General features: G+C 44.4%; 1 protein-coding gene across 6 annotated transcripts in view; it reads left to right on the forward strand.

Moving 5' to 3' along the window:
• The window catches only part of CELF1 (CUGBP, Elav-like family member 1), a 51,798-nt gene that overhangs the window by 11,045 nt on the left and 23,416 nt on the right, over nt 1–17,337 (forward strand). For all 6 annotated transcript variants that reach the window (XM_018559736.1, XM_018559732.1, XM_018559734.1 and 3 more), the window contains exons 3-9: nt 11,870–11,960; nt 12,404–12,591; nt 14,961–15,043; nt 15,146–15,194; nt 16,572–16,706; nt 16,811–16,890; nt 17,007–17,168. In XM_018559736.1, the coding sequence (XP_018415238.1) occupies nt 11,890–11,960; nt 12,404–12,591; nt 14,961–15,043; nt 15,146–15,194; nt 16,572–16,706; nt 16,811–16,890; nt 17,007–17,168 (768 nt within the window). In that variant the 5' untranslated portion in view covers nt 11,870–11,889. The remainder of the gene's footprint in view (nt 1–11,869; nt 11,961–12,403; nt 12,592–14,960; nt 15,044–15,145; nt 15,195–16,571; nt 16,707–16,810; nt 16,891–17,006; nt 17,169–17,337) is intronic.

Here is a 17,337-nt window from a genome sequence, read left to right on the forward strand (position 1 = left end):
CACCAAATAATGTTACAGATATGTGGTATGTCAGGGGTAGGAACCTTTTATTTTTGGTGGTGGGTCATGGTGATGGCTAGAAGCATATACAGCTAAAGTTTAAAAAAGAATGTAAAATATTTTGGGCCAGTTTTCCTTTTGATAAAAAACAAAACAAATCAGGAGATATCTCTATTTACCTTTTAAACAAAGGCTCGGTTTGTCCAGGATAAAGAGGTATAATAAAAAGATGACAGTAACACTTCCAGTACCAGGGTGAGAATGCTCGCTCACTGTACTGTATAGCTGGGGGAGCAGCGTTGCCACCCTAGGAAGGACATGGTAGGACTACCGAACTCCCCCTTCATCTCCATGTCATGGAGGAGTGTTCTGTAGACCACAGAAGAGAACTGGGTATGTCGGGTAAGAATGTTGGCAGTGCACTGCAGCACAGACGGAATGCATAGTATGGTTGGAGCTAACTGGATATCTGTCAGGATCAATAGGTATTTTTTATACTTGCAGCATTTGTAAAGAGATAAAACAGGGAAATGTGATGTAGAAATGTACTGATTTCCCTCCAAACGCACTTTACGCCCGGCCTTCTATACAGCTAAGCTGTAACATTTTTTTGCATGTTACCATGGCAGCTCCAGCACATTAAAGGAAAGCTGCACTTAGAGAAATAAGGGTCTGCCATTACCGACATCCTAAAATAACCGGCTTCTTCCTCTCTGCCTGACACCAATTTATTCTGTTTCACTGACCGGCAACTAACATGCAGATTGGAAAGTCACAATGAGTCATTCCCATAAAGAAAGCTGGAGGAATAAGCAAATGCTGGTATGTTAAATGAAAGATAACTAAATTGGGAGCAGTGATGACCCGCCGCATCTGTCATGGCTCAGTCTTTGTATATATGACTTGTAGTAGTCATATTCTCAAAGTGGAAGTCCTGCCATAGCTATGATCTTGTATTGGATCGAGCAGGTTAAAGCCAGCCATACACTTGGTTTTCAGTAGATTCCCCCATCTATGTTGAGCGGCATATTGATGGAAGAAGCTCTGCTGCTGGACATTGAGTTCATGCAGCTGCCTGAAAACCTGAACAGTGACTACATCTGATAGGATGCAGTCACTGCAAGCGGAGAATCTTCCACCTGACTTGGTTAGTTATTGAAGTGACACTAAGAGCCCATTCACACCAGGGCGGTTGCAGATCAGCGCAGTCACTGCGCTGATCTCAAAAGGGAGGTTTTGGGAGTTTTTAATTGCGTTTCAGTGCTGAAACGCAATAAAAAAACGCCCCAAACCGTACTGTTTAGACCGTCTCCATTGAAGGCTGTATGGAAACCGCACTGATGAGTGCTGCAAAAATAGTGCAGGGAGCAGTTCTAGCGAGGGGCGGTTCCGATCGCACGGTTGCATGAACGGTCCCCGTAGCAATGTATGGAATCGTTCAGGTCGGTGGATCCGTGCGGCTAAACCGCCCCGCCCCAATGTGAACGTGGTCTAAACTCAGGAGTTAAATCTTAAAATACACTCAAGTACGCTAACATTTAACAATACTGGACCTTATTTGTGATCTACCGCCGAGTGATACACAAATACCATACATTATTTGTTCACCCATGGCTCGGTTTTCGGTCTGGTCAACAGTAATTGGCTGAATTTCGAGCATGTATGATTAGCCTAAAGGATATCATTGCTATCTGTGTCATTGTTTTGTAGATTTCCTGCACTTATCTCTGACACCGGGACAAGAATGGGGGGTGAGGGGGGGCGGGGCAAAAAAACCTGAAGAAACAGACGGCAATAATATTGGTTTCTAACCTTTACCTCCTGCTAAATAGTGTACTTTGTTCTCTTCCGAATGCAGACAAGTTCCCATCACTTTCTGACACCCTTTCATGGGTCAGTGAGGTTCTAACCCTTCCAAACTCTTTGGACAAAAACAACAATAAAAGCTTCAGCTGGAGTATGTCTTTAAATAATGCGCCGACTCTTGTTGGTACATGACCAGGCTTGCGTTTTATTAAAGTGACAAAGATGAGATATATATATACCCCGCAGAAAACACAAATATGAACCACATGTTGAAACCAGACAATTTTCCTTATTTCTGTCCTGTTCTCAGATGGTCACCAAGACAAATGGTTATCAGAAACCTCTCAGAGGGGAACCTGAGGTTCATGGTGACCTTTTATCTTCTGCTTTTGCGCATGTTGAAAGGTTTTGTTTCTTTGGCCTGTACACGCTGTACCGTGGCTGTGCTCAAGTATAATGCAGTGGCTTGCTGTGACCCCCTTTGAGAGTGTATGTTTGTAATGAATGGAATGCGTAGTAAGAAAACGGCAGGATTTTCAACAGAGAACAATTACTTACTTCAGGCTTTGTCAGTTTAACCAGCTTGATAAGTGTGGGGGTGGAATTGGGGCGCTGTGTGGCTGAAGCTGGTCATGCACTATGCAAATGTCAGACAACTGTTGATGAACCGACTGAAATAAGCACAGTGTGCACCACTGTCGGCACCATACCACCAGGCATTCCTCGATCAGAAGATTGAAGGAGCCGTATGGAAAATCGTGGGTGACCCGAGCCTGCAGCCCATCAGCTGCAAGTACTGATCGGGGAACATCGCAGCAGCTGTCGCTGTCTGTCTTTTTTTTGTGGGGGGGGGTTTGCTGAAATCCCCCCTGTGGGGGATGCACACAGCTGCAATAACATTAACTTACAGGAATCCCATGCAAAGAGAAATATGTATATTGCAGATCCTGACAACACACAGTATCTTCCTTTTTGGTCTCTGGCTTCCAGAAGATTAATTGGTGTTTCATCTTGGAGACTGCAGTGTTTTCATCTAGAACTTGCAATGACATGGAAAAGATCAGCGAGAAGCAATCGGAAATAATACCTGTCAGGAAGTTGGGTTTGTGATAAGCAAATATGCCATGAATATCATATAGAGTGTATATAGAAACAAGGGTTGTAAAGCCAGGCATAGTCATAGCAATAAAGGGCAGCTCAAGTAGAAACATTTGCGTGACTTAGGCTCCATTCACACTGGGGCGGCTGTCCGCGTGTATTCAGCTGTACGAATACTCCCAGAGTCGCTCCAAACAGAAAAAAACAATGCACTTTAATGTGCGTTGTTAAGACTATTGCGGAGACAGCACGGTACGAAACCGCACGGTCCCCAAAATAGTGTTAGCGTGATAATACGGCGGGTTAAGCACCTTCACGGCTATATAATGGACGCAAACGAGCGGAAGCCGTGCAGTTTTTTCACATATAGCATTTGCGTCCCGTGCAGGAAACGCAAATGCTATATGTGATGGGGCAAAATGCATTGCACTGCAGCTGCCCAGACACAGAAGTTTTGAAACATCTGTTGGGTTTATATTGCTCTTCATCTGTGCCATTTGTCTGGTAAATACAAAATCATTTGTCGAATTCTATTATTTTCTTTAGAGAATAGCAAACTCTCATATTACAACAGGGAAGGTCACATGGCGATAACAGATCATATGACACGCCGTTACATGGAGGAGAGGATTAAAACAAGCCGAGTACACATGCATGGGATATAGAAGGATCTGCATGTGATTGGAGGCCGATGGTATCTCATCATTGGGTGCACTAAAAATGTGACTGGTTGGGAGGTGCATTTGACAGAGGCCATTTTAATGACACAGTTGGACATTGTCTAAGGCCAGGTTCACACCTAGGTGATCCGTGACCGCGCAGCAATAATGCACGGAATCTCACACCACCACCCATCGCGCTGGCTGTGCCATTATTTTCTAATGACACCCTAGTTGCCCCAGGCAGATTACACGGTTTCCCGCCGCAATTCCACCCATACGATCGCAGATTTAAAAAAACCGCGTGGTCGTGTGGCGAAAAAAGGTACATGTACCTTTTTTTTCAGCGATTGCTGCGCGGTTATAACCCCATTGATATCAGTGGGACCGCACAGCAAATGCTGTGTGCACAGGCACACGATCGCGTTGTCCCTGGACGCGCGTCCCAGGGTCGGCAAAGTCTGCACCAGCCCTGAAAGGGGAAAGCTGTAGCTGAATGACTGTGATGTGCACCGATTTACAATACTGTATAGTAATAAAAAAGATCGTCTGTCGGGTGCAGTACATTTTTCTCACTTTATACTAATAGCCGGACTCTCCGTGGAAGTTGGCCAGATTTCTGTAAAGTGGTTTTTGACTCGCAGCAAAGGGCTTGTCTTTATGTAAAGTGCTCAATTTCATTCCAGAAGTGTGAATAAGACGAGGGTGATAGATGGCTGTTGATGAAGGCTGTTATTACAAAGGAAAGCACTTTTATTCGTCTTTGTAAGTTGTTACATGAAAGAATGAGCCAATTTGCTTTTATCGGCTGGCAAATTCTGTGTTTACGATTCCTTTCTTGGCAGCGTCGTCTCTGGCCGCAAAGAACTAAGGAATACACCTCATAGTTCTAGCCGACCTGTGACAATGAGACTGTCACAGGTCGGCTCAGTAGATCGGGAGGTGAGCGAACACATACCGGCGTTCGCTCACCTCTCGATCCTGTCACAGCTCTCTGGCGTGACGGGAGGAGCTGGATTCCCCCCTCCCCGTTCCAATCCGCCAGCGCTGACTGGCGGATCGGACGGGGGAGGGGGCGAGGACAGCTGGCTCTGCCTCTAGATAGGGAGAGCCAGCTTTCACTCACGCAGCTGGGCGGATCCAGACATAATTGTCGGGATCTGCTTCAGCTGCGGCGTCTCAGTATACCGCGAGCAGTAGCTTGCGGTATACTGAGCTTAGGGTGACGGGAGGATGCTAGTTTGTGTCCTCCCGTTACCCTAGGGAAAAGCCTTAACCCCATAGTTATCCTTTTAAAGCGTTTTTCTTTTTTTCTCTGTAGCATCAGGCTAGGTTCACACCTAGGCAACACCTCACATTGCGGCTATCGTGCACGATTCCGTGCGGATTGTCGTGCGGTCAGGAGTCGCCATGGTGTGAACCGATCGCACTGGGGGTCCCATTGTTTTCTAATGGCACCCCAGTCGCATTGTACGGTTTCCCGCCGCTTGTTCAAAATTTCGTTTTAATTTTCGTTTTTTTTTTCTCAACATTTGATTTTGGAACAAAGTTTCCGAAGGTAAACAACAATCATTCTAGAAATGTGAACGATTTTAGAATTGTTTACAACATGCTCCTTCAAATTTTTTTTTGTTACTGTGTTGGAAAGCGATCGTCGGTTTGACCCCATTAACGATTAGAAACTCGAACAAACGTTCTGAATTTGATTTTGTTTGTAATTTTAACAGTGTGTATCCTAATTCTCAGCCTACTTTCACAGCACTGAATTCTGAATAATGGTCTGATAATGAAAGGGGTTTAACCGCTTGCTGACAGGGGTGTTTATACCCACCTCCTGGCCAGGCCTTTTTTCAGTATTCAGCGCTGCGGTACTTTGACTGACGTTTATTCCGTCATGTACTGAAATTAATTTTATACCATTTTTTTGGGGACAGATAGAGCTTTCTTTTGGTGGTATTTAATCACCACGGGGGTTTTATTTTTTACTACATAATGAAAAAAGGACCGGATTTAAAAAAAAAACATTTTCCCTATATTATGTTATAAAACATTTATTATCCAATTTTTTGGTGAAATAAAAGACAGGGTCACGTTGGGTAAATAGACACCAAACATGTCAAACTTTAAAATTGCGTGCGCCTACAAAATCGCAAAAAACTGCCATGCCTAAAATTGGCCATAGGTGACGCTCATCAATTTAGTGTTATCAGTGATTGATGGGCCTAAAATTATTTCTCCCACTGCGACGTTCGTGGCGTAATCGTTGTTTTTGTGTATTTACGTGTATTAGTGCGGGGGCGAGGGACTTAACATTTTTTGTTTTTTTAATTTTTTTTTTAATATTACTTTTTTTAATTTTACTTTTACACTTAACTTGATTGCTATCACATAGGGGGCTAAAAATCCCCCAATGTGATAGCTAGAAAAAATGACAGGTCCTCTTTATGGAGACATCAGAGGTCCCTAAGACCCCAAATGTCACCTAGGGACCCTCAAAGAAGCTGATAAAGCAGACATCTGCTTCATCAGCTTCTTCTCTGGCTCTCAGCTAGATAAATGACAGCTAAAAGCAGAAGTGATGTAATAGACATCGCTTCCGACTTCAGAGAGAGAAGGAGAGTTCAGCGGTGGGGGAAATGCTGATCTCTCTTCCTTCTCTCAGAGCAGCCACTGAGCAGGTACGAGCAGCCGGTGTTCTTGGTCACGGGCACTGCTTTCTCCCCCTGCGGTGCCCGGGATAACCGGCAACGAACAACAATGGGGGGAAGGGCGTGTGCTGCCGTGCGAGGTTATAGAGCCGGCCAAACGTTTGTATAAAACAGCCGTTAACGGCTGTTTACCTTCCCGGCGGGATTCTACTCGCGCGCGCCCGCAGAAAAAAAAAATCGCTTACATGTATGTCCACCCGCTGGGAAGGATCCGACGTCTGCCCATATTTTTACAAGGCCATACTTTCACAGCACTGAAAACTGAATAATGGTCTGATAATAAAAGGGGTTTAATATGCTGGTGTATTGGATAGGTAGGAATTTAACCAGCAGTTGTGCATAAGCTGCCGAGATAATAGTTATCAGCATGAACAAGGGCACCAAATAAAGGAGTGCTGGAGATGGGTATGGTAGGGGTAGTATTCTATGTTTTGGAATGCATGCTGAAGCTGTACAATCATATCTGGTCTGGGTAACTTGTTGTTAATAGCCATATCACAAGCAACCTGCAAAGTGAGAAACTGTTTTACCATCACGTAAAGGTTAAGTGCACCTTTAAATGCATTATCCAGATTCCACTCCCAGCCTACCTCATCATCAGCCATTTAAATATAATTATCTGTAATATACACTGCCTGGGGCTGCCACATTGCTTCAGAGTTCAGATGCTTCCAATGCAGCTCTGCAATCCAGCACATCCTCTGAGAGGTACTATAGAGGATAATAGCTGTCCACGTCTCCAACTCAGTATATGTACTCGGGATATCTATTGTACTGCATCACCCAGTGGATGTGCCAGATTGCAAAGCAGCTCAGCAAGTGGATCCAAGCACAGTCTTCATTTTTAATTTTGAGTAAAGTACACCATTAAAGTTCCACATACAATACTGACCCGGCCGCCACAAGAAGTATGAAAAATACTTGTTACCCCTTAGTAATTCATTGGTGTCATTGTGTACTGACATCACTGCTTTTGTAATCACTTTTGTAATTTGACTGAGTTATGTGGCAGCTTTTAGTCATGGTAACATGCAGTTCCACTTTTATAAGTATAAACATGAAAATGGATCTGCAGGCCAGACCTGGAATCAAATTCTAGATGGAAATTAAGGAGTTGTTGTTGAACAATAAAGATAACATTTCAGCATATAGTTGATACAATATCAGGAATGCATGTTTATTATTTAAAGTGACCCTAAACGCAGGAGATAAATCTTAAAAATTCAAGTACCTTAACTATTAACAATTCTGGACCTTATTTGCGTGTCACTCAACAATGTCACAGATCGCAATGATGTATCCTTTAGAATAGTCATACGTGCTGAAATAGGCCAAAAACTCTGCATCATTAGGCTGCATATAAGTCAACCTAACGTGACACTAAACTCGGGAGTTAAACCTTAAGGACCGGTGTACACCTAGGCGACACCTCACTGCGCAGCAATCGTGCATGATTGCTGCGCAGATTGCCACGTGGTCAGGAGTCGCCAAGATGTGAACATATTGCCCTGTGGGTGCCATTATTTTTTAATGGCACCCCAGTTGTGCCGGGGGGTTCGCGCAGTTTCCCTCCGCTATTCCGAACACGCATCGTAAAAAAAGGGTAATGTTTGGTGTCATGTTAACCCAAAGTTTTTTTTTTTTTTTTGTGGATTGCTGTCTGTGTGTTCTATGTGGTTGGGAGATTCTCTTTTTGTCCTAGTGATCATTGTCACTGGGACTGAGCATGTGGGAAAATCCCCCAAAAATTGAGAGAGGAAGTCTTCCATTGGAGAGACTTGTTGCTTTAACAGCAGTCTCATAGGATTTTCCTCACATTTAAATATTTCAAGACTGTCAGAGGTAAATGTTTGTAAAATGGCTACAAAGTATATAATTTTCTAAACTTGTTTTTTGTATTTGTTATTAAATTTGTTTTGTATTGATACTCTGAATATCTTTACCCTCCGCTCCTCCTTGCTTATTTGATACATGGGTTGTGCTGGTGTTGTAACGATCTTTGTGGTGGCAACAAGCCAGGACTGCTTTCTGCCTCCGGGACATAACTGTCACCCGGACAATCTGGTACAACTGGTTTATAGGCCAAGTAACGGTGATCAATGCAAATAGATCTGTGGAAATTGTTTGGTCAGAAATGGCTCAGTTTTTCAGAAACCTGTAACAGCCAGTCAGCAGCAGTTTGCACTTTATGATCTGCGGCTTTCAGCAGCGATTTCCTCACTGTAGTTCTGCTTTCCATCGTACCAGCTTGTTTCCCAGCGCTGCAAAATCAGAGCTCATAAATTCATCCCTATGAGCCCTTGTTCTGGCGAGGATTACCATCTAGTTAAAGGACAGCACATGACTCTGATTGCTTCTCGATACCTTTACACTCAAACATCAAATTCTGCCACTATGTATGATGATTAATAATAACATAGACATGTCACACTTGCAGAGCATTCACTTCCTGCTTTGAAAGGGCAAAATGACTTCAATTTGCCAAAGCAATGCACACTGGGATTGGGAAATCTCATCTGTAATCTCATGAGATCTCAGGGCAAGGCATTTTCTTCCCCTGAGATGATGTGGATGGTCACATGTCTAGTCACATGTGCCAGAAATCCAGGAAGTAAAAGAGCTAGTAATCTGCCCTTAGTAAACATGGCCACTGTCGGAAGACTTGGGGAAGAAAAGAGAAATAAGGTCTGCAAAGCATACAAAGCCGGCAATTATCTTAGAAGTATGTGTTTGTAGATTGTCATTACTAAACATTTCTAAAGGTGTCTTTGTTATTTTAAAGATATGGGTAAAGGTCCGCTTTAAAGGACCGCACATGACTCTGATTGCTTCTTGATGGGCTAGGACAGGGCTAGCCAAACTCCGGCCCTCCAGCTGTGGTGGAACTACAAATCCCATGATGCATCTCTCTCCGGGAGTCATGTCTGTGATCTTGCAATGCCTCATGGGATTTGTAGTTCCACCACAGCTTGAGGGCCGGAGTTTGGCTACCCCTGGGCTAGGACAACGTAGACAACTCTTGTAAATATAAAATATATACAGTTTTATATAAGTTTGGTTCAGCACGCATAGGCTGCCTGTACACAAGGTGAAGCTTTAACACAAATCTGCTGCTACTTTTAATATAAGAGACCGCTAAGATTAGTTTTTTTGTGAGTTTTGAAGCTTTTCAAGTATGTAAACATAGAGAAGTTACATGAACTGGGCAAAGAACCTTTTGCATGTAGAATGTTCACTTAATTCCGGATAGAACGGGGAGGGATTAGGATCCCTGTTGGATTTTGATTGCAATCCGTGGCTCTGTTTTGCGGTCAATAATTTTGTCCTGATGAGAACATTTTCACCAGACAGGAAGTGAAGGGAAATCTGTAACAGGGTCACAGACGGCAATAACAATCTGACAATCTACTAAATAACACATTTTTATTTTTGTCTGGATTTCATTTTCTTTTTTTCGGTGAAACCGTTGTTGCTGGCACCATGGTATAACATTATACATGAGCATTGTAGTGTCATTCATTTTCAGTAGCAGCGCTACACACTTAGGGACTGTTCACACATACTGCAGTGTCCTGCGTTGTACTGCGCCGGATCAATGCAGGTCACCACAGGCTTGCATGGACAGTTGTTTTCTGTGTCCCATTTACATTGCAACACAGTGGTTGCAATAAAATGCAGGGTCGGTGCAGGTGTGAGTTGTACTCCCATCAGAACTTGCATCCAACACGGTCTTTACTAGGTGATAGTCTCACACTTCTGAATACTTCAGTTAAAGTGACACTGAATGAGTTAATTCCAGGAGTTCTACTTGAGGTACTTGACTGAACTTTTAAAATTTACCAATGTATCTTATTTGTGTACCACTGGGCTGTAGATCCTCAAATCATCTCTGAATCGGTGCTGACACTGTCCTTGCTTCTGGAGGGGGGCTACTTTTGTTCCCCATGGTCTCTCTGTGTGTGTTGTAAAGTAGTCACCGCTCCGAGCTCGCTCCTGTGATGGACTACAATCTCAATACGGATTAGTAAACTAAATGTGAGATTGTAGTCATCACAGGGGTGAGCTTGGAGTGGTGACTACTTTACAATACACACAGGGACTATGGGGAACAAAAGCAGCCCCCCTCCAGAAGGAAGGACAGTGTCGGCACCAATTCAGAGATGATTGGAGTATCTACAGCCGAGTGATACACATTTTTGTTAATAGTTAAGGTAGTTTTAATGCATTTTTTAGATTTAACTCCTGAGTTTAGTGTCACTTTAAATGCTGAATAGCTGTGGAATTCAGCCATGTAAGGTGGGAGTTATAGAGGAGTTGTAATGGTTTTAGGACTTGGCCATTGACATGTATGAGTTCCATTAAGAAGCTGGCTCATGATTCTAATGCCCATGTCTGCCTAGTACTGAGATATCAGTCTTTGGAGGGGTTGGGGCCTTTACATGCAGTACAGACCCACTTACTCACCAGCCCCTTTAAAGGAGAACTATGAGATGAGTGATTTCCACTCACCTCATAGTTCTAGCCGACCTGTGACAATGAGACCGTCACAGGTCGGCTCAGTAGATCGGGAGGTGAGCGAACACATACCAGGTTCGCTCACCTCTCGATCCTGTCACGGCTCTCTGCCGTGACAGGGGGAGGGGCTGGATTCCCCTCTCCCCGCTCCGATCTGCCAGCGCTGACTGGCGGAACGGACGGGGGAGGGGGCGGGTACAGCTGGCTCTGCCTCTAGATAGGCAGAGCCAGCTGTCACTCACGCAGCTGGGCGGATCCCGTCATCTACGTCGGGATCTGCTCCGGCTGCGGCGCCTCAGTATACCGCGAGCTGTAGCTCGCAGTATACTGAGCTTAGGGTAACGGGAGGACGCTAGTTTGTGTCCTCCCGTTACCCTAAGGAGAACTATGGGGAAAAACTGACCCCATAGTTCTCCTTTTTAAAGCCGGCCATACACCTATAGATTATCTGCAGGTTTTCTGTGGTCAGATGGAAAAAGTGCAACAGATTCCTCCATCTACGCTAAGCTGTGTGGATGGAGGAATCTCCCACTGGGCCAATGCAGTCGCAGTGTCTCTCTTCCCCACTGGTACCGGCTGATTTAAGAGATTAGTTGTGTGACCAGGTTTCCTATGATGCGGGTTGGGTGACCAAGTCTCCGGTGGGGTGATGGCGGGGTTGTGTGACCAAGTCTTCGGTGACATTCCACTCTGTCACTCAGCCCTATCTGTATTGATCTGACATTCTGTTTATCTGATGCTGCACTCAGTACTGCTTCGCCAGGGAAAAACATACAAAACAAGCGCCGTGCATCAGCATTTTCATTGTGCCCTTACTGAGCCTCCCTTCACATGGTAACATCCCCCTTTTCAGAGTGAACACAAACTTTTTATTGCACCCCTTGTGCCTCTTCCCAGTCCATTCCGTGTGTCTTGTCCAATGCTGGGTTCATTGAGGACTCTGCTTGTCGTCTCTCCCTCGTAGTGTCTTGTTCTCTGGGGCCTTGTGCTATGTTTCCCCTGTCCTGCTGCTCGGTGTAGTGTCTTCATCTGTTCTCTGAGCTTGTCTGGGCGGAGTTGAGCTCTGTCTTGTGTTTATTCCAGGGGGGCAAATTAGACAGACCATGGCTTCATTTAAACTTGATTTCCTGCCTGAGATGATGGTGGATCATTGCTCTCTGAATTCCAATCCTGTGTAAGTGTCATGTTTGAGTCGTCTCCCTCTAGATTCAAGAGGTATCGCTGCTTTAAATTTTTTTTTTTTTTTGTGTGTGCCTTTTCGTGGACTTCTCAACACTTTTGTCGTCTGATGTCATGAGTGACTTCACTTTTGTTTTGTTTTAAGCAGCTAATTCACCTCCACCTGTCTCTGGGGTCATGGGTATGAGTGTATGGTGCTCCGACCACATTCAGATGTTAGATCTTGTAGCGGGGACGGATGTTTTCTTGCTGATTTCTCACATTCCTGTTTGTGCTGTAATTGTCCCATACATGACACACCCGATTAACTCTTAATGTGGAGCTTTTGTTTAACTCTCTGTGCACTGTTAGCTCATGAAGAACATTTCCCTTTTCACTCCTTTTACTTGGAGTTTTTGTTATCTGACATTTGAAGGAGCCAACTGTCTTCTGTTGCAGATCCAAGAAGATGAACGGCACCATGGACCATCCAGACCACCCGGATCCCGACTCCATCAAGATGTTTGTGGGACAGATTCCTCGCAGCTGGTCAGAAAAAGAGCTGAGGGAGCTGTTTGAACAGTATGGTGCCGTGTATGAAATTAACATTTTGAGAGATCGAAGCCAGAATCCTCCACAGAGTAAAGGTAAGCGAACGTCTAATACGTGTCTTGGCAATGCATGGCCCTTCTGTTGGAAATTATATGGCCTACTTTACATGTTCCCAAGAGCAGAGGGATAGTAGTGTCCATTCCTAAAGCTGGCCATATGCGGTTATATTTTCTTCGTTCAACCTGCGAGCTGAACAAAAAGTACAACAGATTTCTCCTCAGCACTTACTGTTTTTTCTTTCTATTCTGACAGCGGCTCCTGTCAGAATACCTGAACAGTGCTTGCAGCAAGCTCAGTTTAGCCTAAAGGTGCCCATACACCTGACGATTATCCTACGATAATCACGGGAAATCCCGCGATTGTACGATAATCGGCAGGTGTTTGGAAGGCGTGCGGCCGTTTCTAATGTACGGTCGCACATCTTTTGTCTCCCGAGCAGGCTTGAAAACCCGCCGAGAATCGTACGATTGGCGGGTTAGTGGCGTTCTCGAGAGACGAATGCCGCACGGGCCGGTGTGCGCAAGCGCACACTGCCCGTGCGGCATTGGTATCATCGGAAGCCCTCCCCTCAGCGGGGCGGGCTTGCGATGATCGCAAGTACGATTTGCCTGTCCAAGATGGGCAGATCGTACAAGCTTTTAATTACTTTACAACCATCGCAAGACAAAAGTCGTGCGATGGTTGTAAAGTGTATGGCCAGAGGGAGATTCCTCCATCCACACAGTTTAGTGTTGACGGAGGAATCTGTTGCACTTTTTCCATGTGACCATAGAAAATCTGCAGATAATGATGTATAGGTGTATGGCCAGCTTAAGAATGCAGATTCTAAAGTCAGAAATCCTGATCCGCATACTTGTTCTAGGTCTTTGCCTGGAAAGCCTTTTAAAGCTATTGGATCAGCATGACAACTTTTAGTGCTCAGGTGTACTTTAACAGCATGGAAACATTGGGTGTTATACTGTTCTGTGGGAAACTCTTTTGGTACATTCTCTTCATATAGTTTCCCTTGACAGGAAATAAAGGAAGAAATAAGTTACATGTATTTAATGTTTGATTTGGTAAATAAAAATGCAAACTTTTGAGACTGCACTCTCTTTGGGCTGAGCTGCCTCAAACATTTGCCTAATTTTATTCAAAGTGGAACTAAACTCAAAAAGTAAATATAGAATAGGGAGCATCTAGAAATATTAAATGTTGAGCCGTACCAAAATTTACCCTTTTCAATTTCACCTGAAGAATAGCATTTGTGGGTATGTGAGCATGTCTACACACACCTGTGCCTGCAGTCATTGTGCTGGACACGCTCACATACCCGCAAATGCTATTTTTCAGGTGAAAACACCGGCAGAGAGCACATGACTAGTCACAAATACTGCCTATGGTGTCACCAAATCTCATGAAACTGGATTTGGAGGCATAGTGACGTCACAGACAGTAGTGGTGACTAGTCATTTGCTCTCTGCCTCTTTGTTTTTGAGCACAGCTTCTAGAGTTTAGTTCCTCTTCACCCTTTAAAGCAGTGGTTCTCAACCTGTGTAACCTCAGGACCCACTTTTGTCCTTGGTGATTAAGTCGCAACCCAAGTCACACTGCAATGGAACTCACATCATTGTGGTTCCACACGTTTCGGTGCAGGCGATCGAACTGTGGGTGGGACGTGCGTTTGGGATGTAATTCAAATGAATGGTAATGCAATGCACCTCGCCCACACCAGAAAGCACTGGAGCTCCATCCATATGTGCATTGCTTGTACAGCTCCCATGCACACCCATAGAGGTGCCGGGAGCCAGAATGTGACGTCACTCCGGTCCACACACCTCTACAGAGCACGTGAGGGAGCTGTAAGCAATGCACGTATGGGTGGAGATCCCTCGTGGCAATACCCCCAGCCCACCCCACCTCAAGTCGACACTCGGCACCGGGCAGCATATTTTGAATGGCTGCTCGGCATGGGAACTGACATTGCTGTGCTAGGGGGAGGCGGAGGAGCCTCTCGCCTAGAAAAGTGGAAGGCACGCGGTGACCCACTGATCATGGGGGTCGCGACCCACCAGTTGAGAACCAAGGCTTTAAAAGGTATGGCTAGAGATTTTCTTCTTCCAGTGGCCGACACAACAACAATATACTGATGTGTAAAGGAGCGGATGCAGGACTTTGCGGGGATTGAATCGCTTACAGGATACTTTTAAATTCCCCCCCAATGTTCTCTGGCTGCTTTCCTTTTCTGTAAAGGGCTTTAAAAACTCAGACCTCTCCCATATCGTGACACTCCTCCTTGTTGGCGTTGTTGACATCTTGTTGTTCTGATGTGTATCCTCTTCCCAGTGGTGCTCCTATGCTCAGGATTTATTACAAACATCTGTCTCCTCTGGCACTAACGTGTTTTTCTCTTCAACCCCCTAAGGTTGTTGTTTTATAACTTTCTACACACGTAAAGCATCGTTAGAAGCACAAAATGCTTTGCATAACATGAAGATTCTTCCTGGGGTGAGTATTTCAGCACTTAGTGGGAATTATTCAGTGTTTTTATCTGTGCAATTTTAGGATCTCATCATCCTGTTTATTTCCCTTCCCCATGTGTGTCTTTAGATGCATCATCCAATCCAGATGAAGCCAGCTGACAGCGAGAAGAATAATGGTATGTCACTTCGTTCTGAGGTCTTCTCAGGTGTTTTCTGACATTTGCTGTGCTCTTCACAGGTTAAGGGTGACTAATGTGTCCTGTGCTTGCTGCTCTTGCTTCCTGAACATTGCATGCACTGCATTCTCCACAGGCTCATTACTCATGGTCTGTTGCCGTTGTCACTTCTGCTGTCTTGTTGTTTGACGCCCCGTACAGATTTGAAGATGTGAGCGAAAATAACCTGTTTTTAAAAATGGCACAAGTGCAGTAAACGAAATGTTTTGACCTCTAGAATTGTCGGCTTATTTCTCTCATGCTTTTGCTTTGTGAGTGTAGCCTTACTATTGCCCATACTTGCATTAGCAAGCTAACCACCATTCGCACCATCGCGATCTGTGGAGACGAGCTATACACTGGAAAAAAAACATGCTTTGATGTAAGCTCATGGAACACGCACTAAACGCTTGTGGTGTTATTACTAGTTAATGACACCCCAGACGCAGCTGGGAAACCACAAATGAACACGGGGGGAATCATAGAATGGATGTTGCAGTTTTTTAGAGGTGCACCGAAATGAAAATTTCAAAACTGAAATATAAAAATAAATTGAAAAAGTTATAATAAAAAACATTTTCATTTTTGGCCTGAATTTTTTTAAATTTTTTTTTTTATTATGGGACTGCTTTAGGGGCTTCGGGGAAATATTAGGGATCTAAACAGACCCCTGATATTTCATTTTTAAAATAGAAAAAGAGATTGAGGACACAGTCATCAATCTCTTTTTCTGCAGCCCCTGCTATAAATGAACTCTATACTGAGTGTTCCTGTTCATTCATAACATGAGAACATAGTGTGTTTACTATAACCACAATCGTGAATGAACAGGAAGTGATGTAGATCACTTCCCATTCTTTAATAATTGAGGATATAGTCAATATACTATGTCCTCAATTATCTACAAACACTCGGGGATCACTGGGTGTTTGTACCGCTCTCCTTCCTGACAGCTGTCACAGGAGGCTGAGCGAGCGGAGAGGAGAGACGGCGGCTGCTCACAGCGCTCTCCTCCCAAAGCCACCTGTGACAGTTTCTCTCCTCCCCGCTGGGACACAAAGCAGCACCCAGTGGGGAGGAGAGAAAAAGAAAAGATGCACCTCTATATTGACCAGAAAATGGCACTTTCGGCTGATATATCGGTGCATCTCTACTTTCATTTACATAACTTAGGTGTGCAGATGGCTGTTTACTTTTTAGCTAATTGAATCACATTTTATCTCCCTTGGATTTATCCTTAAAAGCAGAGTATCTCTATGCTGGCTGTTACTGTTGTCTAATTGTTTACAGCAAGCCTGTGTGTGCTCCCTGACTGTCTTTCTGGTGCTTTTCCTATAGCTGTTGAAGACCGAAAGTTGTTTATTGGAATGGTGTCCAAGAAGTGCAATGAGAATGATATCCGGGTTCTGTTCTCCCAGTTTGGGCAAATAGAGGAATGCAGAATTCTGCGGGGACCTGATGGGTTGAGCAGGGGTAAGTAGGACTACTGAATGAAAATACTTGTTTGCTTGCGGTGTTAATGCATGGCCATCTATGGACAAAGGTGTTTTAGTAGTTTTCCTCTTTTATTCCTGTAGGTTGTGCATTCATCACATTTTCAACTAGATCTATGGCACAGACTGCAATCAAATCCATGCACCAAGCACAAACCATGGAGGTGAGTTCTACACAACTACTGTTCAGCATTTTCTAAATGGTCTCTGGTTATCCACTATTGAAGTGGCGCTCCTGTGAACAGTTGTCTGGATCTGACCGTGGTGTTTTTTTTTGTAGGGCTGTTCCTCTCCAATTGTCGTAAAGTTTGCAGACACACAGAAAGACAAAGAACAGAAGCGAATGACACAACAGCTCCAGCAACAGATGCAGCAAATAAATGCAGCTTCTGTGTGGGGGAACCTTGCAGGACTGAACAGTCTGGCACCACAGTACTTAGCAGTAAGTATTGCTCGAGTTTCATTTTGGCTTTGCGGTGCCATTTACTCGGGAGACAACTTCTTTGGACTCCTTTCTACATTTGAGCTGGACACTTAGAACTTTGCCACAAAGAAGAGGCCTGAAAGGAATTTTTAATTATTCAGAAAAAGGTAACAGCCCCGGCATAGGC

This window comes from Nanorana parkeri, unplaced genomic scaffold, assembly GCF_000935625.1.
Source record: "Nanorana parkeri isolate BGI_ZX_2015 unplaced genomic scaffold, ASM93562v1 scaffold414, whole genome shotgun sequence".
Lineage (NCBI taxonomy): Eukaryota > Metazoa > Chordata > Amphibia > Anura > Dicroglossidae > Nanorana > Nanorana parkeri.